This window comes from Melanostigma gelatinosum (genome assembly GCF_949748355.1).
Source record: "Melanostigma gelatinosum genome assembly, chromosome: 1".
NCBI lineage: Eukaryota > Metazoa > Chordata > Actinopteri > Perciformes > Zoarcidae > Melanostigma > Melanostigma gelatinosum.
In genome coordinates, this window is record NC_136634.1 from 31,176,418 (window position 1) to 31,204,210 (window position 27,793).

Here is a 27,793-nt window from a genome sequence, read left to right on the forward strand (position 1 = left end):
CACAAGTTATTACATTAACTTTGTTCAATGCTTAAAATCCTTTCAAGGGTGCGTTTGCACAATCCCACGTGAAGTATTTCATCTGTTGTAAAGCCACGTTTAAAGTAGTCTTCAATGTACTCTCAATACATTTCCATTTCAAATGTACAGTGACCTGCCAAAGAGCTGCTTCTATGACTGTGTGTTTAAGTATCTCATAACTTCGACTTTCTATCTCATAATTTTGACTTTCTATCTCATAATTTCGACTATGGGGATATTTTTTTTTATCAAATGTAACTTTAAATTAATTTATTTTTATCTGGCGGATTCGCGGGCCACATAAAATGACGTGGCGGGCCGTATGTTTGACACCCCTGCTGTAGACAATAAGTGGATGAGACAGCAGTATTTGTAGTATATTTTCTCTCTCACAAACACACACCCTCCACCTCAGAGAGCCTCATACAGTCATACAGGAGGAAGCCAGATCGTCGCAGCCTACCACTGACATGACCATAAACGGCAGCCCTGGAAACTGTTGGCTTAATTACATCACAATTTACAGCTAACGCAACTCTCTCTGATAAACTCTCCTTACCTTACCGGAAAGACCCGCAGTTTCCATGGGAACAGGACAGAACAAGATAAAGAGAAAAATAGACGGAGAGAGATGGAGGCTGGGGGTGTTGGAGAGAGGAGAGCGTAACAGAAACAGAAAAATGAGAAACATGTCTATTTTGTTTGTCTCACTGAGAGGTAACATGACCTTAGATGGAGGTAAGGTAGAGGTGAAATGGGGGCGGGAGGGAGAGAGAGAATGTTTAGTCATACCAAGAAAAAAAAGAACAGGGCCTCAGCTTGGAGACATTGTGGCCTGTGCTTTGGGTCTGTACGATCCTGCGTCACCGGGGGTTAAATTAGGATTTCTGCTCCGGAGAGCCCTGAATGCTCCATCAACCCCTCAGAGCCCGTCTCTCCAGAGGGCACAGGGGGCCCGACAGGGATCAGTAAACAACACGGTGAACATAACTTGGTCTGAACACCAATCACAGTGCAACCTCAACAGTCATGCGGTAAAGATGAGCTGTTACATCAGCAATACTCCAACTAACAATTATTTTCAGTCTCAATTCGTCAGGTAAAAATGCCAGTCAAATGACATGCCACATTTGAGAAATACACTTCTTTGCTTTCTTGCTGAGAGTTAGATAAGAAGATCAATACCACTCTGTCTGCATACTAAATATGTAGCTGGAGCTAGTAGCCAATTAGCTTAGCTTAGCACAGAGACTGAGAGCAGGGAAAACCACCTCTGAAACTCACTAATTAAAAGGTTCTACATTATATTATATCATTATATACAGAGCATTAACATAGCAGCTATTTGCAATGTAAAGATAGAGTGGAGTTAGGGCTGGGCGATATGGCCTAAAAATAAAATCTCCGATTTTTTTACAAAAAATCCGATTCACGATTTAAATCGATTTTTTCCCCCACAAATTTTTGCAGATGACAGAAGCTGTTGAAAACAATTTTTTATTTTATTTTGTGATGATTTTCCCTCGTAGGTTGATAAAAATAAAGTGCAAACAAAACCTGAACATTGTAGAAAGGTGCCTGTAGTATACAAAAAGTATTTGGTCACTCTTTTGTTTGCCTGAATCATTTAAATATAAAATTAAATTAAAGATAACATTAAATGGCATTAAATAGTAGCCTTCCATTGTAAACAACTGTGCAAATGTAACTTTTGACAGTAAGCTTTTCTAACTGAATACACTGATACAAACACAGCATGAAATAAAATGTATGTGACCCTTTACCATTCACATTTTCAAAAGTCCAACATCTGATCTAACATCAACATAACATATTGTGCACAGTAAATAAGTGCATGTAAACAAAATCAAGTGCATTCACAACATAACCAACAGTATTAAACAGTAGTGCATGTTTTTTCTAAATATTTTTTGCCAGGAAGACAGCGTCGCTTGTGCTCCCGCGGTCCTGCTCCCTCCTCAGGGCGCAACACTTCTCCCACTCGGCGGCATGCCTCTGTTTGAGGCTGTTTGTTCTGTGTCAGATGACACGAACCCGAACCATTTCCAGACCACGGAAGACACATTCTTCCCTCTCTTAAGAACGAGAGCTTCACTGCTGGCCGCCATTGTTTTCGTTTGTAAACAATGCGCGCGCACTCAACTACGGGAACCCAACGGGGGGAGGGGTGGGGGCGATTTTCTCGATTTTCAATAAAACACATCGCCTTAAAGCACACATTCGAATTAATCGATTAAATCGATTTATCGCCCAGCCCTAAGTGGAGTAATGGCTGCCTTGTAGGGATGTGACGGGAAACGATACTTTCGTATCAAGTCAATGACAAAATTCTGAAAACATGACGTAACTCATCTTTCTACAATATCGCAGGTAGCATAGCTACAGGGTATCAGACACTAGTGGTGTTTCGGATCACGGATCGATCTGTGATCGGTTCGGATCACCCCTCCCGGTTCAGATCACTTGTGAACCGTGGAGTATTTTTTTTAAATGTATTTGTTAAATCATATTTGTTAAATCATTGTAGTGTGTAATAACGTTTTACTGCTGCTGTTTAGTAACAAGTCCCCGAATATCAATGCAGAGTGTCAGTGAACAGATATGAAGCAGTAGTGTGTTCATGTGAACGGAGCGTGTTAAAAGCATTTAACGATGAAAGTCATGGTGAGCAGAGGAACTTCAGAAGCCCCCCACGTCATTTAAGTCGCAAGTTTGGGAGCATTTCGTCTTCACTGTAACATATAATGATGGGATGAGGGTGCTGGACAAAACCGTTACGGTATGTAGGCGTTGTTTAAAGAGAAAGACATACGACAACGGCTGACTGGGACGGCTCACTTCATCACGGCGGAGTGGGAGATTCATAGTCCGTGCTGTAGACACGCCCCCTCTGTGAGAGTCACACAGACACACACCTGACGAGAAGCAGTAGAGTGGAAGCTATACAGGCCCAATAGCAATATCCCAGTCACCACAGAAAGGTCTACCCTCTCCCCAGACAATGTAGATATTCTCATCTTTTTGAAAAATGTTTTAAAATTGTAGACCATTTCACAGTAATGCAAACATTATTGCAGTGTATTTGAATGACTTCGCCTGTCACGAAGTAAACATAGACCCAAGTTGTTGCCGAGCAGTTCAGTTGAAACAGTGGAAGCTAGCTCACTGGCTGTTTTTTGATCAAAGGACGAGGGTATCAACATACGTCATGTTGCACTTAAACTTAACAGAATTGAGTATTCTTGAATGTTTTTTTATTTATTTATTTCATTTTGTTTCAAATTGGACATCGTCACTATTTTTGTTGTTATGTAAGACTATAGCCCAAAGTTCTTTGCTTTTAGTGTTCTTGAAGTTCTTTAATTAATAAATGGAAAGCAAAGTTATATTTATCTCCTCCCCTTTTCTTTGCTGATCCGAACCGTGACTCAAGTACCGTGATCCGAACCGTGAGGTTTGTGATCCGTTGCACCCCTATCAGACACAGATAGTAAATTTCCCTGTTTGCTACTTTGTGAACAAGAAATCTGTGTTGAAACCTGTAGGAGGAGAGCTAGTTAGCATTAGCTGTTAGCAGCCGGTGGGCAGCACAGTCCTGCTTTGGCTAAATAACTACAGCTAACATCAGCGCAGGTTGCATTAAGTTAGATTATGATGTGTTCAAGTCCTCTTGCTGAAAAATGGGTATGGGGCGAAGGTACATTTTAACTTTATTATGATGCATTCCAATTAAATCTTGGGAACAAATGTAGCTCTTGGCGAGAAACGTGAACATACCTTTATGAAATTATACATGAACCTTCAGAAGAAAAAAACAGCTGTGTGCAATATATTGCACACAGCAAATGCCATATATTTAATATGTCTAGCTTGGAGCTACAAATAACTATTATTCTCCTTTTCATTTCTTTATCAATAAATCTGCTGATCAATTTCTGAATGAATCATTAATTCTGAAGCTGACATCTTCCAATTGCTGATTTTGTTCAGCCAAACCCAAAGACATCCCATTTATGATTCGTCAAGACAAAGAAAAGAAGCTGGAACCAGCATTTTGTTTGGTTTGTGTTTTGGGCAATTTGCACAAAAAAAATGTATCACAATTGCTGTAATTAACTCTCTGTAATCGGACTGCTCACAAGGCAGGAACAGTTTTCTGTTGGAAATGTCTTTTGCAGCAAGTGTGTGCTCCTTCCCTGTTGGGTTGTTAAAGGACAGTGGTGGGCCGTCAGGGCCAGCTAAGCCTTCTCTGCTGGCCTAAACAGAATCACAAAGTTATAGCTATTTTACAATTTAATCATTTTTCACAAGTACACTATATGTGTTATCATTTTTTTTCCCATTAGCTTATTTTCTCATTGCACAGCTCCTGTCTTCCTCTGTTGCTCTGCTTCCAGCCTGCAGCGCTGCTTCCAGCACAGCTTGTTTTAAGGAGAGCTTTTATCCAATCAGATTCAGCCCCTATGTCTCCATGTAAGGAGAGAGGTCCGATGCCCGATGCCTTTGCAGTTTAAGTATATGGACGATATTGTTGATTGTCATAGTCTTCAACCAATCAGATCTTTAGTTTGACATGTTGGGCGGTTCATTTGTTCTTGTTATTGTTATTGATTCTGACTATGCATTGTCCATTAATGACGAAGCATCCCGTCATCGCGGGGTTTGTGTTAGGGTCCAGACTCTCGCAGACAATGGAAGGCCGCCCCTCCGTTCTGCTCCGTCTTCCGTCAACAAAGCAGTGCCAAAAATCAGCTGGTTCGAGTTATAATCAAAAAGTATTTGATAATTAATAGAAGCAAAAACAGTTACAAACTGAATCACACTATTAATAGTAATATGGTCCATGGAGCAGAGACGAAATGAGTTCCATCCAACAGTCCGACGAAATCCGTTTAGCTGTAAAACGAAAGGCACGAGGTCTGAATATTCTCCTGAGAAACAGAGTATTTTGTTACGAATGTCTTTGGAATGTCTTGTATCAGCTCAGTGATTGGCTGACCTCCCTCGGACTCCTCCTTGCCCTCTGACCCGATGGTCAGTCCTCCTCGCTGACCACTTCCTGCATCCTTCCAGATGCCGGTGTCTCTGCTGGCTCATATATGGTCGTCTCCTGCAAAACCCTCACTCACCTAATCTCATTCATGGTTCAATACATTTCAGCAAATCTTCTTCACAGTGTTTAATACACTTAGTGACTATACTTACATTCAATGACTATGCTTTTTGGTTTAAAACTTCTATAAGTAACTATACTGTAACATACAATATCCACCACTAGGGGTGCTATTAAACATACTAGGGATGCTTTTAAACTTAAATTCCCATTAAGCTAGTTTAGCGTAGCCTCAGGTGTTTTTTGTTTTGTTTTGTTCCGGGTTGAGAGGTCACACAGCCCGTTGTCTCCTACGTGAGCGCAGTCCACCGAAAACATTATATTTCCCACAATTTAAGCTTCTACATTTTCCAAATGCATTAGTATTATTCAATCGTATTGTTCGGTTCGTAAGCCTCGTACCGAACGGTTTAATACGAATACGTGTATTGTTACACCCCTAGAAACAAATAATAACCATAGCTGTGGCTCATAATTAGGTTATTCAACTGTAGTAGGACAGCACAGAAGGCCCAGGTATAAAATGCATGGCCCGCCACTGTTAAAGTGCATTCTGGGAAATGCAGGAAATCACTTACTTATGTAAAAGAGACATAACAAAGAGAAGTGGATAAAGCAAGAAAGTTGAACTGTCTGACATTGCATGGCGGGTATTTTTCTGTAACTCTCACTGTAACTCTGACAGTCCAATGTATTACAGTAGTCTGTCCTAAACACAGTCTGTATAAATGCTGCTACCTGTCCCTGCTCCGCTTGCTACCCAAAGTCAGAGGTTTATCTTTTGAAAGTCTTTTTGCTCTGCCGTTACGACATTTAGGCGCTGTCCATGGCAACTGTCGCCTTGCCCACCGACTGCCACGACGACCGCCGGAGCCCTCGCCGCTCGTAATTGGCCAGCCCATAGCAATTGCAGTACCTATTATGGTGTTGACATACAGCCACACGCCTGATGCAACCTTTGATACCCTTTATACCTTTTACATTGTTGCTTGTAGGGACCATTTAAAATGAGGTCCAAGACTATCTGTCTTCTCCTCCTTTTCTAACTCTGTCTCTCTTTTTCCTGACCTCGTGTTCTGACTTTTTTTTTTGAAATTTATTTTTGAATGCGTGTGTAAATAACATTTGTGTGTGCATGCGGCAAAAGTCATCCAGGAAGGGAATATTGAGGTTGGGGCGACAATTTAAAATGTGATGGAAGTGTGTGTGTTTGTGTCACAGCATGCACGCAGGGCTCGTGCGTGTCTAAAAAAAAACCAGCAGTGTCGGGCGGCTATGTAGTTGTCACAGCAACAAAAATCTCCAAACTTCGCTCGCAGTTTCTCCATCACATCATTCTGCCCTTGTATGTATGCAGAATGTGTATGTTTGTGTCCTCATATGCCTCCTCTGTGCGTTCACTGCGCTGAGCTAACAGGGAGGAAAGAGAAGAGGGAAGATGGGGAGAGTGTGAATGTGTGTGTGTCTGTGTGGGAGAGAGAGGCAGAGGAATAAATTGCAGTGCTGACCTATATTCCCGAATCCCGCAATCAGTTCAGCGGCACAGATGTTCCCCCAATCCCTGTGTTCGGCCGTGAAATCCAGCCACAACATCCAGCCGACTGTGTGAACGCCGGTCAGTTGCTAACTGTGTGGCCCATGTATGTGATGTATCAGCTGCGTATTTATTTGTTTGTGTGTGCAGAGCATGTGTGGGAGGATGATTTATTTCTGTGCATAAAGAAGCACTGTACTCGACCCCATGTACATGTTGGAGTACGTCGATGTACACTTGTCAATAATCAGAATCTGGTGGGAAGGCTCTTTTTCATCCCTCCAAAAAATCCCTATCATGCAAGCACAGGCCGAGCAGCAGCTAGGAAGAGTTATTTCAGGTAGCAGACCCTTAATCATTCTCTCTACCGGAGAGAACTGGGGGAGTTTTTTCTTTACACTCGCTCATCCCATGGCTGCATCATTACAAGTAGGAAATACAGCATATAGAGGTTTGCCAAAGTTCTGGAGTCTGGATCAATTTATCTAGAGATCCAATAAACAACTGTTTACGGTGAGGTATGGATTACTTAGCATATCAGGCAAGTTGATTCAGACTGTTACTGTTATATTTTAATGTATTTTCTACATTTTTAGCACCACTAAGTGAAAAATAATTCCATTGACCTCCATTGTATTCGGCTGAAGGCATGGATGAGAGTCGACAGTGAAGAGGCAGACAGGAAACAAGGGGAGAGAGAGACAGCGGTATGACATACAGAAAAAGGGTCGTATCTAGAAGTAAAATAGTTCACTTGGAACTATTTGATCATTATTCAAAGATTGTGCCATTCATGTGTCTGAAGAAAGATGCCATTTTTTAACACCATAATTGTTTTTTTTCGTGAGAATTGTGGGTAGAATTGAATGTGAGCTTGACTTTGCTGCAACTGACAGAACTTTAAGAGTGAATAATTTAATCAGATTATTGTCCTGTAGAAACAAGGTACGGTTGTATCACTATTGCCATTTGCAGTAAATTAAAAAGCACCGGGATATAAAAGTGGAAGATTGATTTATGTGTCTGTAATCTGAAAACAATAGCATGCAGACATCCACTCAGTGAGACAAAGAGATGAGGACAGAGGAAGTAATGGGGTTGCTGAGTAATTGCTTTTCACCTCAGAAGGGTGAGTGAACTCCACAGAACAGATTACATGCAGCGTCATCAGTTCACCCTCTAACCTGGTTGAAGCCAACAGTGGGCATGTGTCTGTTTGAGAGGATAGAACTCTGTTTTTTTCCCACTGTGTGTCACAACATGTGTCTATCATGCATGTGAATACCTTACCTGCACTACCTTTTTGTGTATGGGAGAGAGTACAGTGGTGGTTATACATGTACATTTATATTTGATTACTATTTAAAGTGAGTTCACTCTTGTTTCATTGTAGAACTCCTTTCTGAATCAAAACGTGATCATGCACAGGAGGAAGAATTAGTTTTTGGCTTTTCCCTGCAGTAGAGGGCTGAATTTCTAAATAGAATACAGAATACAGAGCTCAATAATCGTTAGTATCATGAACACCTCTGCGCAAATTTTTCCTAAGCTGATGCATTCAAGTTAACTCAAGTAAATGACAGTCTCCAGTTCTGAAAAGTGAAGCCAATGCGGAAGTGCCATAAACCATCAGTCGCTCTAATGTCCATCAGGGGGCGACTCCTCTGGTTGTATAGAAGTCTATGAGAAAATGGTTCTATTTCTCACTTGATTTATTACCTCAGTAAACATTGTAAACATGAGTTTATGGTCTCAATCTCTAGTTTCAAGTCTTCTTCAATACAGCATGATGTTCATTTAGTACATTATGGTCCCTTTAGAGTCAAATAGACCATAAAGCAGGGTAGGCTTTAGGGTGGGGCTACCTTGTGATTGACAGGTCGCTACCAAGGCGGCCATGTTTTTGTAAAGGTGCATTATGTGAGATTGGAAGCATTTCAATTGCCTCCTAATGGCTCTCAACATGGTGATGCCTGAGCCGGTGGCTTGCATCTAATAGCGCTAGCAGTTCATACTATGGAAAACATGCTGACAGAGTTAATAGTGTTTATTTTAGGGTTATTAGATTTATCAGGTGTAACCGGCATATGAGAGCAGTGCAGAGCTAACCAGTGGGGCACGCTCACATGCACTTACATTAACTAAAAGCATGCGTGGCCAGTCCATCTGTTTTCGCTTACTCCTAGTATGTGTAAGAGGAAAGAGAAAAAAAATGATGAAATGTCTAATTCAGTGTTTAGTTGAATTTAGCTTCACCCTCTTGTCAGGTTGCAAAAAACCAAGATGGCGATGGCCAAAATGCCAAACTCGAGTTCGATGGGTGACATCACGGTGACTACTTCCACTTCTTATATACAGTCTACGGTAAATTCTCATTAGTTAGTCTATTATGTTCTTAACACAATGCTGTCAATGTTGGAGACCCAACTCTTTAAATAAGTTATCGGCAAACATGTAAGGAGCCTAGATAGCTAGTTAGAACGCTACTTCTACAACTCTGACGTTGAATGTTTGCTCAGTCAATCCAGATGAATATTGAAAAATACTTTCAAATTACTCAAAAGGTCTCGTCCCGAGGGGACGCAAGGACAGTCTGGACCAGAGGACACACCTGGGAAAGCTAAACAGTCCGAACAGTGTGATTAGCTATCCAATTAATTTGTTTAGAATGTTCCCAGGTTTCTGCTGTGGCAGCTGAGGCAGCAACAGAGTGTCAGGAAGGGTCTACAACTGAGCAATGGAGCTGTATATATTGTTCAGTTATTTATTTGTCAAAAAACTACTTGGCAGTTAAAATATTTGCAGTGGAAAACGTATGTATAATATCATTTAATCATCAATTTAGATTCATGATTTTTTGTTGTGTTAAACAATTACAGTCTAACCATGGAGGCTTATCTGGTCTGAGAATCTGATTCAGGTCCAGCGATGAACTTAATCAACACATCCGCTTAAAAGTATTTGTAAAAATGAACAATCGATTTGTGAATTGACCCATCACTACTGTTCAACCGCGCGACAAACGGACCTGGGTGATCGCACCGGTTGTGCTACTGGGAGATTCGTGAGTCATCCGCAAAGGCCTGTATTGAATTGTAAACTAGTTCTTCTCCTATCTGTTCTGTTCTGTTCAAACAGGCGATGTGATTAAGCATTTAAAAATGCTTTCCCACTTTGCAAGGCGCTACTGGGGGAATCTTCAGCCAAGGTGGACAGGGATTAAACATGTTGGTCACGAAAAAAAAGCAAAACTGTATTGATGAAGCACTGATGCTGTATTGACGGGACGTGTCGATAAAGAGGCAGAAGGGCGGTAGGAGAGGCCCGTTGGTCTGAGGGATGACTGATTGGTATAATGATCAAAGGCCTGCTAAAGCACTGGGCAAATTCAGTTATTTGTGTTTGTGTTGGTATTTGTGTTCCATCAGTCTACATATATATATATATATATATGTATATATATGATAATAATATCCTCTGGTTGACTGTCTTTTGGTCACTCAGTTGAGTTGGATGTAGCAAATGAACAAACCTAACCGAAGACACCTTTTGGTATACACTGCACCTGTGGCATACCTATTAGTAGGATCTACAGCAGTTCCCAGACCATTTGGTCAGATGAACTCCAGTCCCCCCTCGTCGACATCCACCATTCATGTTCCAAAGATGTTACTATTCTTCCTATTAAGTGTATCTGTTGCAACACCTTTTTAATACAATTACATTTTCAAGGTTTAGGTCAGTTTGTATAACTTTGCATTTATACTACTAGGGCAGAGGCTGGATGTTTCAACAGTTTCTTAGTTTTAACTGGGGAACTATTTCATCTGTTTATCCATTATTTAAAGTAGTACTACATGAGACAGATAATTTATGAAAAAATCAGGTTCCTCTGCCTCCTTATAGTGCTCCGAAAGTCACTTGCAAGATTCTATTGCGCCCGAAGGAACCAACCAATCAGAGCCGAGGAGTGTGAACTCTGATCAAACTGATCAAATATGAATCACCTCAAATGTTTTCAGAAACATATATTAGTGACTGTTCAGCTGTAAAATGAGAAAGTTTGTAACCCACCCAGCGTGGTGAAAACAGTCAAGCCAAAACCAAGCACCGCCGACCGACCGGAGCAAACATACTAATTTTACAGTTAAACTAAAATATGTTTATGAAAAGTGAGAAATAGACAATGCAGTAACAGAATATATAGTGAAATCTTTTACATGTCATCAGGAGCACTAAAACGAGGCAGAGGAAGATTATCTGTTTGATGTACTACTGTCATGGTAAAGTGACAATCCATATAGGATTATATAAAACTGAACTTTGAAAACAATCAGACCATGTTGTCCGCATCTCAGGCAACTGTGTCTTTTATTTCTTTACTTTCCGTTTAGTAGAATTGTACAAAGTAATGCTACCTTTGTGGCTAAATGTATGCTGCTCTTTTTTTAGTGGGATGTGCAAAGAAACACTTTGTGCATGCAACTGCTCTTCTACTAGCATAGACATAAATAATAATTCTTCCCAGCCATGTTGCATAATTGACCCTTCACTAAAACCCGCAGCTGCTGCTACCACGGAGCCCACACTGTCACTAACTGCAGTCCCTGAAGAAACATCTAATTTATGGAAAATCAAAAAAAACTGTAGGGTCTACAATAGGCTTTTACGAATATATACAGGATGTAAAACTGATTTAGCAGTGAAATCAGGTTAGAAAATAAAGATAAAGGGTTAAGTCACGCTGTAAAAGTGAAAAAACACATCACCTGGTGATCGAGACAGAACACAATGAAATGAAGGAACAACACTGTTCCTGTAAAGCTGGGTAGGTCTTTATTCACTGTACAATCATTAAAAAGCTAAAGCATATCTAGATATTCAGTCTACCATCAGTACCTAGCATAGCATATAAGTGCTAATGCTAGTTACTGCCGTACTCTGCTAATGTTAGCTCCACAGGTTTTTATGTAGAAACGTAATGTTTTAGAAATGTATATCTCCTTTCGACCTCTCAGATTAACGAGTAACACTATTGCACAACGTTTAACCATGACGAGATCCAACTCCACTAAACCAGCCTGAACATGAAGAACACCTGAAACCATTACATGCGAGTCTATGGAGCAGAACTGGCTGGTGCTACGCTATGATTGTCATTTTAAAGTTCTGTTTAAAAATGCTATGGTTTTGTCATTGACACTTGTCAGTTGAATGCGAGTAACATCTATTTTTGATGAGGTACACAACAGCAACTGATCATCATTCAGCAGCATTCGACAGAATCTGTGTAGAAAGAATTGGCATATGTCACTAAAACAAACCAACAGCCTTTTAGAATTCTGCAAGACTGCTTGTTCGCATCACATTCCATCTACTTCCAATCATCTTCTAATTTGGTTTTTCAACTGCTGCTTACACATTGCCAAGAAAACGTAATGGACAAGGTTAGACATTATGTTGCAAGAACATTGTTTTCTTAATCAACACTACACACAAAAAAATAAAAACATTCTCAGTTCCTGAATTCCAGCTGTGGTTCTTTTTATTGAACAGCCACCACCACTCACTGACACTGACAGCTACATGTTCTGTCAGCAGTCCAATAGTGAGAATGGAGAAGGGAACAGAAATAAAGCTGCTGTAAAAAACATGAATGAATGCTGAATCCTCAAACTCATTCATGTTCCTGAATCAAGCAGCAGCCATTTAATGCACCCCGACGTGGCTTGTTTGACCTCTACCTGCACCGGACCGAAGATGGATGGGAGGAAGAGGCCACTTGACTGCTGCTGCTGCTTTGTGTGTGTGTGTGTGTGTGTGTCTTGACAGCGTGTGTGTGCATTAGAGGATGTTAGGACGCAATCTCAAGGCGGGGACCACAGAAGGCTATATTACAAACGCAATTGCAGCGAGGCTCTTACTGTACTGGTCTGTGTCGTGATTAACTTTAGCCTAGTAAACGCATCTCTTAACATCTGAATGGTTGTTCATCAACATGCACACACACACACACTTTTCTGCATCACCACCGGCCTTTGTCTTTAATTTTAAAGAGACAATCTGCTGTCCCTTGTTACACTGGTTCTGAGCTTTTTTCATCCCCCATCACCCTCCCTCTTTGTCTCTCATTCACAAACACACACACACACACCTCCCAAGGGCAAACAGGGTGAGAGTCACCTGTGGCCTGTCTGATTAACAGCCATTTTATTGAGCAGAGAGACTCAAGCAGTTTTTCAGCGCAGCAGCGGCAAGTGTCTTCTGAGAATCCAGCTAAAAATGACACATGTGTGTGTGTGTATTGTGGTGGTAACTATGTCAACAGCAGTCCCACCCTACTGTACATCAACATCACATACCAAAATTTTCTCGGAATATCGTGATATCGCGAGAATCCAGCTGCGTTGCGAGGTAACTTACCCACCGTCTCCACCCTCTTTTTTAACAAAAACTGATATAAAACTTATTTTTAATAGAAACTGAAAGTGTCTGCTCCATACAGCAGCAGCAGAGTCGCCGCACAGATTAGTGAGAGGTCAGATTTCACTTAGCACGTGACGGGGGAGAGTTGACTGACGAGATGATAGTGGAGATTTAGGTGGGGAAATTTCCTCACCCTGTGCTTTATCTGTTAATATGGATCATCAATGATCTGCAATTACTATCAGTGGCAAAACAACATGATCAGGGATCTCTAACAGTTATATTTGCTCTTTTTTCTTTTGTGATTTTTGAGCCAATCCGTGACTGAGCCGTGATACGATCTGAACTGTGAGTTTTATGATCCGTTGCACCTCTAGTCATAACCACTGTAAACAAAAGCACGGTGAATCTTGGATGTTTTAGTGACCAGCTAACAACATAAAACTCGTGGATTTTAATATTCTCTTGTGTTCGTAACTAAATAACATCCCAGACTAATGTGTGTCCTGGAGATTAAATAGATTGAGACTGAACATTTAAGAGCAAATACAGCAGCTCTCCACCGGCTGCAGCGTAGGCACAAAAAGTACCAATCTGTGCAAACATTTCATACCCAGCAAAGCTGCGCTGTTTATCTGTAGCTCAACTTCCCGCTGCGTATCTTTGTTTGTCTTGAATTCTTCATCAGTGGATATTTGGGAGCTGCGTCAGGGTCTCAGGCTGGGCCCGAGCTGCCAAGGGTTGATGAAATATGCATCGGCCAGAGATTGAGTTGAGTGACCTCGCCTGAGAAGTGTGTGAGTGTGTGTTTTCTGTGCAGGGATTGACAAGAATAAGTCGCCTTGGGACCATTTAATCGCACTTCAGCTCAGAGTGTGTGACGGCTCCATCTATTCAATCTCTCTCACTGTTATTGCATAGTAATGCAAAGAGTGCGTGTGCATTGGCGTGTAGGTGCATATGTGTGTATATTGCCTGTGTGTTCTTAGGATATTCCGCACAGACAGGTAGAATGGAGAACATTGTGTTTGAATTTGAGCTTCTGTGTAGTGTCTCCCTTCCTTCTATCTACATGGAATTATATTTTTTCCTAAATGCTGAGAGTGTAACTGGACATGTAGAGCACAGAAAAAGATTCTATGCAAGCACATAATTTGAAAAGAAATGATCCAACCCAGTCGCCAGAATTGTTTTGGGGGCGTAGTATGTGTCTGCAAACCACAAGATTATGCTAAATGTTGATTTTTTTAAATATACAATACGTTTCATAAATACTTTTTATACCTGCCTCAATGCCATGTGGTTAATATTTTGAAACGACTTGGTTGAGGTTTGTAAAAAACATATAATAACGTCACAACCAGGCGACAACCTCCAGTTCTGCCGATTGAGGCCGATGCGGAAGTGTCTTAAAACTTCCATTATCTCTGCTGAACAGCAGGGAGTGACTCCTCTGGTTACAAAAAGAAGTCTGATTGTATAGAAGTCTATGAGAAAATTACTCTATGTCTCACTTGATTTATTACCTCAGTAAACATGAGTTTATCTGTACACTGAAAAAAAAGAGTTTTTGGCCCTGTAATTATTACCTCGATTATTTTTGTAAATTTTACAAGAAATTATCATTTCAGTGCTTTTACTTTAAAATATCACCTTTTACTGAATGTGTTACTTGGTATTTGTTTGTAATTATGTATCCTCATTTTTATAAGTAAATTGTAATCATTCACACCAAGTAATATCTACTAAACTACTGTATTGAATGCACTACCTGACACAACAAAGTAAAATGTACTTGGGTAATACGAGTAAAACCTGGCAACCTATAGCGCGTACTCGGGGTGACGTCAGAGGAGATTTCGCGCTCCTTTCTTCAATGAGACGACGGAACAGCAGAACCTGAAGGACGGCTGAGTTTCACCTGAGGAGAGGAACTTCATGGACGGGAGCCATTGGGGTAGGTTATATGTTTAATTAATGCTCTACGTTGCTGTTGAGCCTTCGGTCAAGTCGGTGTTTGAGTTGTGAATACTGAAGAGTAGCGAACTGGTCAGTTTAGCGTGCTAGCTAGTTAGGCTATCATGCTAGCTAACTTGGGGCAGCATTACAGACATGGCTCACGGCGCTACATTTTGTGGCTGTTTTTGGTCGCGACTTTACAGGGTTCTCTCTTGAAAAGTTGTTGGCCTGGGGACACGGTGTTCGACCGGCTGCGCTCCGTCGACGTGGGGGGAGGGGGGCTGAATTACTTTGGTTAAGTGAAGCCCACTTCTGCCACACAGGTGCTTTGCTGTGCTGAGTCACGCACACAGCGCGCTTCCTCTCAGACATCCTCAAGTCCAGCCGAGGTCGAATGAGGGAAATGTGACAAGACGGAGTCATAGCTGAGCAGTAACGAGCACACTGGTCGTGTGCTAAACGTAACAATATTTTGTCACTATCATATTCTGATATATTTTTACAGTAACTTATATTTCTGTCATCAGTTTTAAACTTGTCTCTTATGTCTCTATCCAATGCGGTGTCCTTGATGATGAAGGCTGTGGGCATGAAACAAGGTGCCAGTACTGTGTTGAGTTAGTGTCACATATCAACATGACCAGGCCTGCTGTGTATCTCAGTATTAACGTTATGGTGACTTGTTTATGTGCTGTTTTTTTGTGTGGGGATAAAACATGCTATCGATATGAAGACTTAAGTCAAATTCAGATTTAATGTTGTGTGTTTATGTTTTAACATAATTCTCTATATATTTCACAGGATATTAAACGACGTTGACATCAGCAAGTTGACATCAGCAAGTTGACACAAGGTAAAATCAACTTAGTAGTGTTATAGTTTAACTTGACATATACATTTGAATTCTTAGAAAAACACCCTGATTCATTTTGAAGGCCGTAGTTTGTGTTGCTGCTCAATAGTACATTATAGGACTACTATAAGGACAACTGCATTAATTGTTTTAGCAAGGTACCTCATCTTGATCATGTTGTTTTTTATTGTGTCTTGTTTCAGATCAATGAGGAGTTCAGAAGAATAACCACAGTTCATCTCGAGCGAACCTTTTTGTCGAAATTCGACAATTGCATTACCAACTTTCTGGAGATACTTGGGACAAAGGGCGGAGTTGCAGGAACCAAAGACCCATGCTGGATTCACCCAGCCTGGTAAAGTTTGGATATCATATATTAATATTATATAAAATTATGTTGGCCTCATATACACTGAGAATAGATACATAATGACGCATTTGAACACATTCAATATTTTTGTTAGTTTCCCCCACTATTGTCCTTTTTTGAGAACACATCAGACTCGAAGACATAAAAATGAACATTCGTAAATTTGAATTTCAAAGATGTCATTGAAGAGGACTATGCTCAACATGTCATGAAGATCCTTGTCATCAATGGAAATGCAACACAGAAAGGCTTCACTCCTGACAATGTGTTCGTCGTCATCGAGGGAAAAGAGGTTCTTGATGACTGTCAAAGTGTGGCAAAGGCTTTCCTTCTGCTCATGGGCTTCATCTGTGTATCTAAGTGTTGTCAAGCAATACCCATCGTTTCTAATTAAAAGTGTTTGTTAAATGACTAAGCGTTTTGTGTCCTTAAATTTGTTATTGGCAGCACTGATTTAGAAATGTTTTGTCTGGCAATGCCAACCAGATTATATATGTTGGTATTGGTGTGTGCCGGTCAGCAGTGACCTCTCACAGTTCACAAGTAAAGCTGCTGCAGTTTAAAAGAAGATGTTTCATGTTTTGTAGAAGCCTTATGTTAAGACAATTTTATTAAATAACAGTAGCCCAGTTTAGAAAATGCAACAGTCATATTTGAATAGTTTTGTAGAGAAGTAGTAGATTAAAGATATATTGTGTAAATATTACTTAATATTTCTCAACAGAAAAAGTAAAGAAAAGCTGGTTAAATATACATGAAACACCTAATTGATTTTTACTGGGGTTTTGTAATTAGATCCAAAGGTAGCCTGAGTAAAGATTACTATAAAAGGCTCAGTACATTTTATGTCTAAGGGAGAAATTTGCAAGTAAAAGTTACTTGCATATTTTGGATAAAAAACAATTCTTACTAGTAAGTAAACTTAACTTGAGAATATCTGAGTAAAAATGACTCACAATTTCTGCGTGCAAATTGTTACCTAGCTTTTTTCAAGTAAATGTTACTTATTTTTTTCAGTGTAGTTTCAAGTCTTCTGATGTTAATTTTGTGAATTATCCTCTTGAACACGAGCCCTATTTTTAGGCCTCTGCTCGAAAATTGCATACCCATACTGAAGAGTGTATTTTAATAATTTTTTGATTGTATAATACAGGTAACACTTGCGAGATGTGCTGATATCTGTAAAATTGTGTATATGTTACTGGTTAATAACAAATACACATATGGCACAGCTCAAATTGAAAAAGTTTCAGGTTCGCCTGAAAAAAAGCACTTGTGTCTAAAATATTACTTGAAATAATGTCTAAAAATGTCAATGGCATAGCCACAGTCATAGCACAACAGGTTTTACAGTCTCTGGTAGAGAGTGTCCCGTCGCTGGTGATCATCAAAGTACTGACGTCCACAGCGATGACAGTCAAGAAACACATTTGAGAGAAATGTGCCAATTCGACATAAACCAGATCTGCACAGTATTGTGCGGTGCAGGAATTCTGGCACAAGTTGCTCAAACACGCACATCCACACTTTCACATAGGCACCGCTATAATTAATTTATGATCCAGTCCTTTCATTTATTTTCATCCCTATCTGACCTTAAGCGCTCCTTGGATATGAAAAGTCCTGAAGGATTTGTGGTGCTTAGCTGAGTCGAAAGGCAAATTCACACACACTCACACACACACACACACACACACACACACACACACACACACACACATCTCCCTGACTGCACGGCTAGAGTCCTGCTGGACCATGTATCATAACCCTTCATTCCTCCTCATGGACTCTCTCACCGTCCTTCTGCACCTCTTTTTTACTCATCTCTCTTCCTGCTCCTCCCTATGGAGCATCTGAAAATAGCAGCCAAGGGAAAAGTGGGTCAGGTGCCATGTGGAGGGGGGGTGTTCAGTGTTGGGAAATTGTCCATGTGTGTAACCTGACAAATTGTAAAACTGCCGAACCTCCATATCTCTGATTCTGAAGCTTTTTTAAATTCATATTTGTACAATATTTCTTAGACAAACAGCTGATTGTGTTTGCAGACAGTTAAACAATTAAAACACGGACAAATAATACACCACTGATGTCGTTTTTTTTATTCATCAATCAAAAAAATTGTAAGATATAAAAACAAAAAACAAGGACAACAAAAAAACAAAAAAAGTATAACAGAGGTAAGCATAAACATTTAACTACTATGTACAATATAAATATCTGTCCAAAAGTATATATATATATATGAATGAACATAACCCTATATAACAATACAACAACAGTGTCAATAGAATTAAGGTGATAGTGCAATTGGAGGTAGTCGTGCAGTATGACTGATTAATTGTTCATCAGAGTGACAGCCAGTGGAAAGAAGCTCTTCCTGTGTCTGGTGGTTTTGGCGTACAGAGCCCTGTAGCGCCTACCAGAGGGGAGGAGTTGGAACAGCTTGTGTCCAGGGTGTGAAGGGTCTGCAGTGATCTTTCCTGCCCGTGTCCTGACTCTGGAGGAGAACAAGTCCAGGATGGAGGGCAGGCTGGAACCAATGATTCTCTCTGCAGACCTGACAATCCGTTGTAGTCTGTTTCTGTATGGTGGCCGATCCAAACCACACAGTTATGGAAGAACAGAGAACAGACTGGATGATGGTGGAGTAAAAAATAATCAGCAGCTCCTGAGGCAGGTTGAACTTCCTCAGGAGTTGCTGGAGCAGGAAGTACAACCTCTGCTGGGCCTTTTTCGATGTTGGAGGCCCATTTCAGGTCCTGGGAGATTGTGGAACCCAGACACCTGCAGGTCTCCACTGCAGACACAGTGCTGTTGAGTATGGTGAGGGGGGGGGCAGTGTTGGAGCACTCCTCCTGAAGTCCACTGAGCAGTGGGGAGAGCACACATCCCTGGGGGGCGCCAGTGCTGATAGTCCGGGTGCTGGATGGAATTTTTCCCAGCCTCACCTGCTGCGTCCTGTCTGTCAGGAAGTTTGTGATCCACTGACAGGGGGAGGCTGCACAGTGAGCTGGGAGAGTTTGGGTTTGAGTATTTCCGGGATGATGGTGTTGAACACTGATCTGAAGTCCACAAACAGAACCCTTGCATATGTCCCTGGGGAGTCGAGGTGTTGCAGCATGTAGTGCAGTCCCATGTTGACTGTGTCATCCACTGACCTGTTTGCACAGTGGGCAAATTGCAGGGGGTCCAGCAGGGGCCCTGTGATGTCCTTCAGGTGGGTCAACACCAGTCTCTCAAAGGATTTCATGACCACAGACGTCAGGGCAACGTGCCTGTAGTCATTTATTCCTGTGATGGAGGATTTCTTGGGCGGGGACTTCACACAGCTCCAGTGATTGGTTGAAGATCTGTGTGAAGATGTGAAGACTCCTGTAGTTAGTGAGTATCTGCAGACCTCTCCAAACTGATGAGGGGTCGTTGGCTGAAAACATGTTTTCCAGCTTGATGGTATCATAACTTTGCAAGTATATATATATATGGCCTGCTATCCCAATATGACTGATCCTTGACCTCTGCTTAGAGTCAAGGACTGCTGTTGTTTTGATCAAAAGTCTGCTTAATCGCAGAGCAGTCGGGTCTGTTTTCAGCTGTGTGCAAACTCGGCTCATGTGGCCCAGTGGTTGATGTAATTATCTGTTATGTGTTAAACTAATATAGTTAGGCCTAATGGGTTCCATCAAAACAGCACAACCAAGGTAGTGTGTGTAAATGTGTGGACGAGCAACCATGGATGCATTCGGCTGAAAGTCACCAGTTAACTTACTGGGTTGTACTCACAGGTTACAGTACAACCCAGAAAAGTAGCTGTATAAAGATAAATGCAAACACAACCACACACCATATTGAAGGGCAATGTTTTTCATTCAGAAGAAGATCCTTGTCACAGTGGCGTCTTTCATTTATGTTGTGTTGCCTGTGTTCATGTCATATTATCGTGCCGACCTTTAGATCTTGCTTCACTTAACATTTGCTTGTATAAAGTGCAGCAGCTACAATCCTTACTGATTTAATAGCTGTTTCAGAATAATGGGGAAAAAAAGATTCAATGCCTCAATCCACATTTCATTAGTTGTCTTTAGAGTTTTGGTTCACACTTTTTTAGATGTTAGCGCCAGAGCCTTTTAGCTGCTAAAGTGATAATAAAGAAATGTAAAACATCACTGGTGTTAAATAGCTTCGCATTCCACCATCTGACCCTACCGTGACTTTGCTGGAGACTCAAAGAGGAATATTTCGTCCGGGCCGAACCGTGCTTTATATCACAGCATCCACGCCTAGTTTGTCATGGTTTGTCATTAGATGGGATGCACGGGCCCTGGAGAAAAAACAGCATCACTTCTACTCGGTCTACTGATGGGTGATTTATCACCAGGGCTCCTAGACATTACATCATTGTCTTAGAAGATAAATGTGTACCATAATGTTAATCTCAAGCCCTTATATATATATGTATATATATATATATACATATATGTATATATGTATATATATATATACATCTCTTGCAAAAGAGATGTATATATATGTTAGGGGTGTAACGGTTCACAAAATTCACGGTTGGGTTGGGTACGATACAGTGGAGCCACGGTTCGGTACGTTTCGGTACAGTAGAAAACTATAAATGCCAGAGAAATGTACTTCATTTTAAAATATATTTATTCATTACAACTAACATCATGAAGTTATTCTTTGACTTTCAACAATGATGGAACTATACCTGTCACGATCAGGCTTTGCCTTCTGTGTCTTTGTGTGTTTTCTTTCTGTAGCTACCTATCTGCCACTCCCTCACCAGTCTAATTCCCTTCACCTGCCCCTGATCACTAATCAAACACTCCCTCATCAGCACAACTCTCCTCACCTGTTCTAGACACTATATAAACTCTGGTCCTGCAGTCTGGTGTTGTCAGGTTGTGCTGTCTTTCACCCGCTTCAACCCCTTATTGTCTTCTGCCTCGGCAGTCTGTCTGGTCACGTAAGTCTGAACACCGATTCAGTGACGATCGTTATCTGTTTGTTTTCTGTTCCTTCAGTTTTGAGTGCGGTCGAGTTTCCCTCCAGACTCCGGAGGCTACCTGTCCCGGCCTCGGTTGAGCTTCCCTCCCGACTCCGGAGGAGATTATCGGAGTGACTTTAGTTTGTTGGACAGTTAGTCTTTGTTTTTTTGTTGGTTCATTCTGTGACTGCTCCTGCACCGTTAAATAAAGTCTTGGCTGGAGTAAACCTGCTGTGTGCGTGCGTTTGGGTCCACTAACTACACTACCACATAACAATACCTGAGTGACCCATCTTCTGGGGTGTCTTCTTAGCAACACATAAGCATAAAAAACAAAAACTGCTCCTTAATGTTATGTAGTATTGTTACTTGCATCTTGCTTACATCTTGTATTGTTACTTACATCTTGCAAAAGCGATTTTTAATCTCAATGGGACTACCTGGTTAAATAAAGGATTTAAAAAAAAAAATTTCAAGCGTATGTTCGGTCCGTTATGCGTACCGAACGGTTCAATACAAATACGCGTATTGTTACACCCCTAATATGCTTTGTAATGATGTTGTAGGCTGTCAACTGGGTTAAAATCACATCATGATGCAGCTTTTATTACTATATTAACATTATATCATATATTTATGATCGTTATTTATTTAAGAGGTATTTATTTGATTTTTTTTCACTCATCTGTCCTCTGTATTTCTTCCTAGGATTCAAGTGTCCTGTCTGCTCCAAGTCCGTGCCGTCAAATGAAATGGAAGTTCACTTCATCATGTGTCTAAGCAAGCCTCGCCTCTCCTACAATGGTAAGGAAGGCTTTTGTCTCTTTCTGTAGGTACATTTTCTTCATCAGACAGGAGGTTCGATGTGGAACGTGGGAAAGTAATGAGCTAATAACGGCCATGATTTATACTTTGGTAGTTTTTTTCATACGTATGGGCATTCCCGACATGCCAAGTCTCCTGACGATGCTGCTGTGCTAATAAATATTCACGAGGAGGTGGCCGGGTCCACAGACCGGTGCGTGCCGTTGAGCTAGATCTTCTAAAACAGGATAAATATGAATGAGAGGGAATCAGGAAAAGTCTTTTATTTTGCCATATTGATCACCTGATCATCAGCTGATATGTGTTACTCTGTCAGCTCATCCCTTACTGTCTCTCCTCTCCGCCTGTTATTAAACCATCAGTTGACTGATTCGATTTTGTGACCACTAATCTGTTACTCCGTAGTGTATTTCATGTTTTGGGGGAAATGCTATTTAGTGAATCCTAAAGGAGCACCATACACTTTTCGGAATTTGTCGTATTGGTTAACCAACCAATGAGATGACTGAGATGACAAAATCATCCAAGTGTCCCTGGTGGATGACGACGCAAAAAAGGTGGCGCATATGACAGCAGAAAACAAAGTTACAACATCTTCATGTATTAAAAAAACAGCTGTTTTAAAGTAATTCATTACATTGTCTTTGTATGAGCACAAATTCAATAATACAAATGCATGTCACAACCTTTGATATCAACTTTCACATGAGGAAGATTCTTTGAAAAAACACTCCTTTAGATCCTATAAATCTACCGAATCAATTAGAAGAATATTTCAGTGCATCTGTATCTGACAACCCATTTTACAATCTCCATCAGTGCATCCCTCAAAATCTGGTGCTAAAAAGACAATAACTTTGAATATACCAGTGGCGGGCTGTGTATTTAATACCTGGGCCTTCAGTGCTGTCCTGCTACAGTTGAACCATTATTAATAACCTCATGACGCCAAAGCTACGGGTTATAATTTTTTCGTGTAAAAAAATGCATATTCACATAACACTGCAACATTTGACAAGTGAAATAAAGTGTTACATGAAGCTCAACACCTACAAATACACTAACTGCAGAGTGCAGATACATGAATACGCGCATGACGGGATGCTTCGTCATTAACGGGCAATATAGTCAAAATCAATGTAGTAAACACAATGACAAGAACAAACTCACAAGAACCAGTCACATATATTGATATGACGACAAAGCAGGTAGAATAACATAAAACCCAAATAACTCGATTCAACAGGCCTCTGCACATTCCAGCAAAACTGCAGTGCTAAAACACGCATTCCGCCACAGACTCACCATTTAAATATTATTCACATCAGAGGGAACAATATTAACCATATCATAAAAACGACACGATAGAAAAATGAACACAGTAGTAACGCTACTGCAGATGTAAAAAAAACAAAAGCAGTTCACATACCAAAGCTGCTGTTCAGTCGAACTATAAAGACAAAGTCCATCCTCCTTTCTTTGATTACTACTAATAATAATAATAATCATACATTTTATTTATATAGCGCTTTTTTTGACACTCAAAGACACTTTACATTAAAATCATCACATATAAAAACAATACACTAAAAACAAAGTACACAATAATAGTCACACATTAAAAGCAGTTTTGAACAGGTGAGTTTTGATTTGTGATTTGAATGTGGAAAGGTCAAAGAGTTCAATGACGAAGTTGTGCAGCACATTGGTGCAGTTCAGTTCCAGCAAGAGGTCCTTCTCAATTCATGGGTGCCAGTGATGACAGTCGAGCCTCCACAGTTGTATTTCTTAAATACATTTCAATGCGTTTGAGGGCTGAAAATGTCCGCTCGACAGAGGCAGTTGATATTGGGATTGTCACAGCCAAACATGCCAAAATGCTGAAAAGTAATGTCACAAAACTTCTTACATATCTTTAAACTTGAACTCTTACTACTACAAAGTTCTGATAGCTAGTTTCACAACAGTCACGCTAGCCCACTGACCAATCAAGCTGCATGTTAATGCTGATGTACTTGTCAGCTAGAAGGCTCTGGTATGTCAAAGAATATGCCCAACATGTCAAAGTAAAGATCTGATTGGTTGAAGACTATGACAATTAACAATATCGTTCACAAGAACATGGCACCACACGCTACCTTTGAGAGTGTATGAATGATATTTAAAAAATGTGAATACATAAGGCTGCTACTAACCTTTCTCAGAGCCGAAGATGATGTCTTCAAATCGTTTTGTCAAACAGTCCAAAATCCCCAAAAATATTGATTTGAAAAGTGTAGAAAAGCAGCAAATCATCGCAGTGGTGAATGTTGGCCATTTCTGCTCACTTCAGCAAAATTATAAAAAAAAATAAAGATCATGTTTATACTGCTATTTACTCTGTGTCCATGGCAATACCATATGGGGCTATTTATGAATGGAATAAAAATGTACACAAAGAGCAAAACGAGCGAGTAACACTGCTACAGACACCTTCATCCCAACTGTTTACTTACTCGAGCAGGCTGCTGTTTTTAGTGACGACCCCTCCTGGTGGCTTGGAGACACGTGATTGACTGTAGCCAGTTTGACTCAAGACTAGGCACATGTTTGTTTGATCTGGAGCCTGAAGGTCACCTTGTAGAAGTGTGTGTGTGTGTGTGTGTGTGTGTGTGTGTGTGTGTGTGTGCACGCGCACATGCTGTGTCTCATGGTAATAACCACACAGATTAAATCATGTAAAGTCGTCAGAGGTGGGGAGTTATTTTACAGCGCCACAGACAGCATTTGACTGGGCCCATGAGGCCAGCGCAGTAAAAAATAATGTACGTTTCACGCCTGCAGCCGGACTCAGACCGTGAGCGGAACGAGGAGAGTGACAGAGGAGAGTGAAACTGTCTTAGGGAAGATGGGAATCCAGAGTGATGGAGCACCCTGATGGCTGATAACGGATGAGGAGAGAGGGTAAAAGGAGAAGGACTCCCATAATTCCTCTTCTTTTTTTCTACGGCTCTGTCTGTCCTGTCACTTTATTTCCAGCAAATCTCTCGTCCTCCCTCTGTCCTCCGTGAGTCCGTCTGTCCGTCAGGCTCTGTTCCCGCCGTGTAATCGCTCTGTAATTTCTCTGTCTTTTTCCCCTCCCTCCCCCTCGCTCTCTCTTGGGTTATTGAGAACCACAAAACGGGCCGAGCTGCAGTTTATCTTGTTTCCCAGCATGCACAGGTGTCCATTGTCAATCACCTGGGCCCCATAACTGTCGCGCGTCAGCACATCTCTGAGCAAGGTCATCGCTCATTTACTGTGCAAGAGATGCACGAATCTAAAAGGATGGAAAAGCCCAAATATGTCATCATTCAACATATCCTCGTACAACGGTTTGTATGATATCTGACAAAACGTTACTCCTCATTTTTTATTTGTTTCCCTACAAAAGTCCTGCGGCACATGTCAATTCCAGCACCTTACATGCAAAATGTCTTTTCAAAATGAACTTCCATCTTTCCAGGAAACAACTCGGTTATGTTTAAGGCAACAAGACTACTTTAGTTTGGGAAAAGATTGTGAAATACTTAGTTAGGTTTAGGCATTAAAACTGATGATTAATTTGGATGTTCTAAGTTGAGATGGCAAACCTGCATTTATAACGTACTTAATGGTAAGTCTTGCAGCTGGTGCAAGTCTAGCCCATACTAGAGACTAAAAGTCAGGATATCTCACCATTCATTTTGGCTGTTAAAATCGGTCTTTCACAAGTATCCTTGTTTGGTGGAAGTGTTACTAGATCACTGGAGTTCTCTGCTGTTTGACTGGTACAATCATTTAAAGCATGGGTCGCTAACATTGGTCGCTCGATTTAAAAACAATAAAAATAAAAAATAAAAAAAATAAAAAATGATCCAACTTAAAAACCCAAACCAGTCCTGCCAACTGTTTTCCAATGAAAGTAGCTAGCAGCACTAGCTCTAAAAGTCATTAAATCTAGTCTACAAGTCCTCAACACTGACAGCACATCCCATCAGGCTTCCTTCCAAAGCCCCTCCCCCAAACTTATCATTACATTCGTCATTTAGCAGACACTTTTATCCAAAGCGACTTACAATAAGTGTATTCAACATCGGTTTTCGAGAGAACTACTAGTCACCAGAAGTCATAAGTACATCTCCTTTTTTCAAACAAGCATCTAAGAGCATAAACCAGTGCCAACGTACAGTGCAGAAACAAACGAATGCAATACATGCCACAAATTAATATGAATACAATAAGTGCAATAAGCTAGTATGAATACATTAGGAACGTAAACAACCAATATGGCTGCTGTTAGTACTCACAGCTGTCAATATGGCCGCTTTTGGAAAACTCTAATGACGAGCAATGAGTGAATGTAGGTAGATAGATAGACAGGCAGACAGGCAGGTCGATTGAGGCAGGCAGGCAGGCAGGCAGGCAGGCAGGCAGGCAGGCAGGCAGGCAGGCAGGCAGGCAGGCAGGCAGGCAGGCAGGCAGGCAGGCAGGCAGGCAGGCAGGCAGGCAGGCAGGCAGGCAGGCAGGCAGGCAGGCAGGCAGGCAGGCAGGCAGGCAGGCAGGCAGGCAGGCAGGCAGGCAGGCAGGCAGGCAGGCAGGCAGGCAGGCAGGCAGGCAGGCAGGCAGGCAGGCAGGCAGGCAGGCAGGCAGGCAGGCAGGCAGGCAGGCAGGCAGGCAGGCAGGCAGGCAGGCAGGCAGGCAGGCAGGCAGGCAGGCAGGCAGGCAGGCAGGCAGGCAGGCAGGCAGGCAGGCAGGCAGGCAGGCAGGCAGGCAGGCAGGCAGGCAGGCAGGCAGGCAGGCAGGCAGGCAGGCAGGCAGGCAGGCAGGCAGGCAGGCAGGCAGGCAGGCAGGCAGGCAGGCAGGCAGGCAGGCAGGCAGGCAGGCAGGCAGGCAGGCAGGCAGGCAGGCAGGCAGGCAGGCAGGCAGGCAGGCAGGCAGGCAGGCAGGCAGGCAGGCAGGCAGGCAGGCAGGCAGGCAGGCAGGCAGGCAGGCAGGCAGGCAGGCAGGCAGGCAGGCAGATACATTACCCACCTTAGCTTTACGTCGATTATTTATTAGTTAGTTGTTGTAAAGCCCTGCTCTAAATGACACGGTAGGAAAGAAAAGATATAGTAGATAATTATAGTAAAGTTGAAATCCATAAAGTTTTTATTTAATTATTTTATCCATAAGATGTGATTTCACATTTTCACTGCACACTAATGACAACTAGGTGAAATAACTTCACAATGTGACACCTAATGCCCCATCTTTGCCGCTCTGACTGAGCAGTACATTTACACATTGCAGCTTTAATCCTGTATAAATCTAAACGCATATTTAAGAAAAACACACAAACCACATGCGTTATGTGTCCCCCCGTGCTTACCAACTTGTCTGCACCACGTGCCATTGAGGGTTACATAGCACACGTGAGCTGACCACTGGATCTTTTCTGGGCTTAGACTTTGCATGATATTTTAATGCCTCCCACTAATTATAGCCCCCTCGCACAGAGAGGAAGATGGGGACCAGATACACTCAGAGAAGTCAGAAGGGCTGCATAGGGACTCAGAAAGAAAGACCATGTGTGAGTGAGAGAGAGAGAGAAATGGGAAACATACACTCTGCCTCCTGCAGCTCAGGTCAACGGAGGACACAGAAAGAGACAAGAAAGAGGGAACTGAGCGCTG

General features: G+C 41.5%; 1 protein-coding gene across 1 annotated transcript in view; it reads left to right on the forward strand.

The window, feature by feature from the left end:
- znrf1 (zinc and ring finger 1) overlaps positions 1 to 27,793 on the forward strand; it is a 72,454-nt gene that overhangs the window by 22,824 nt on the left and 21,837 nt on the right. Inside the window, exon 2 of the mRNA XM_079280921.1 lies at positions 22,005 to 22,100. Coding sequence (XP_079137047.1) covers positions 22,005 to 22,100 — 96 coding nt within the window. The remainder of the gene's footprint in view (positions 1 to 22,004; positions 22,101 to 27,793) is intronic.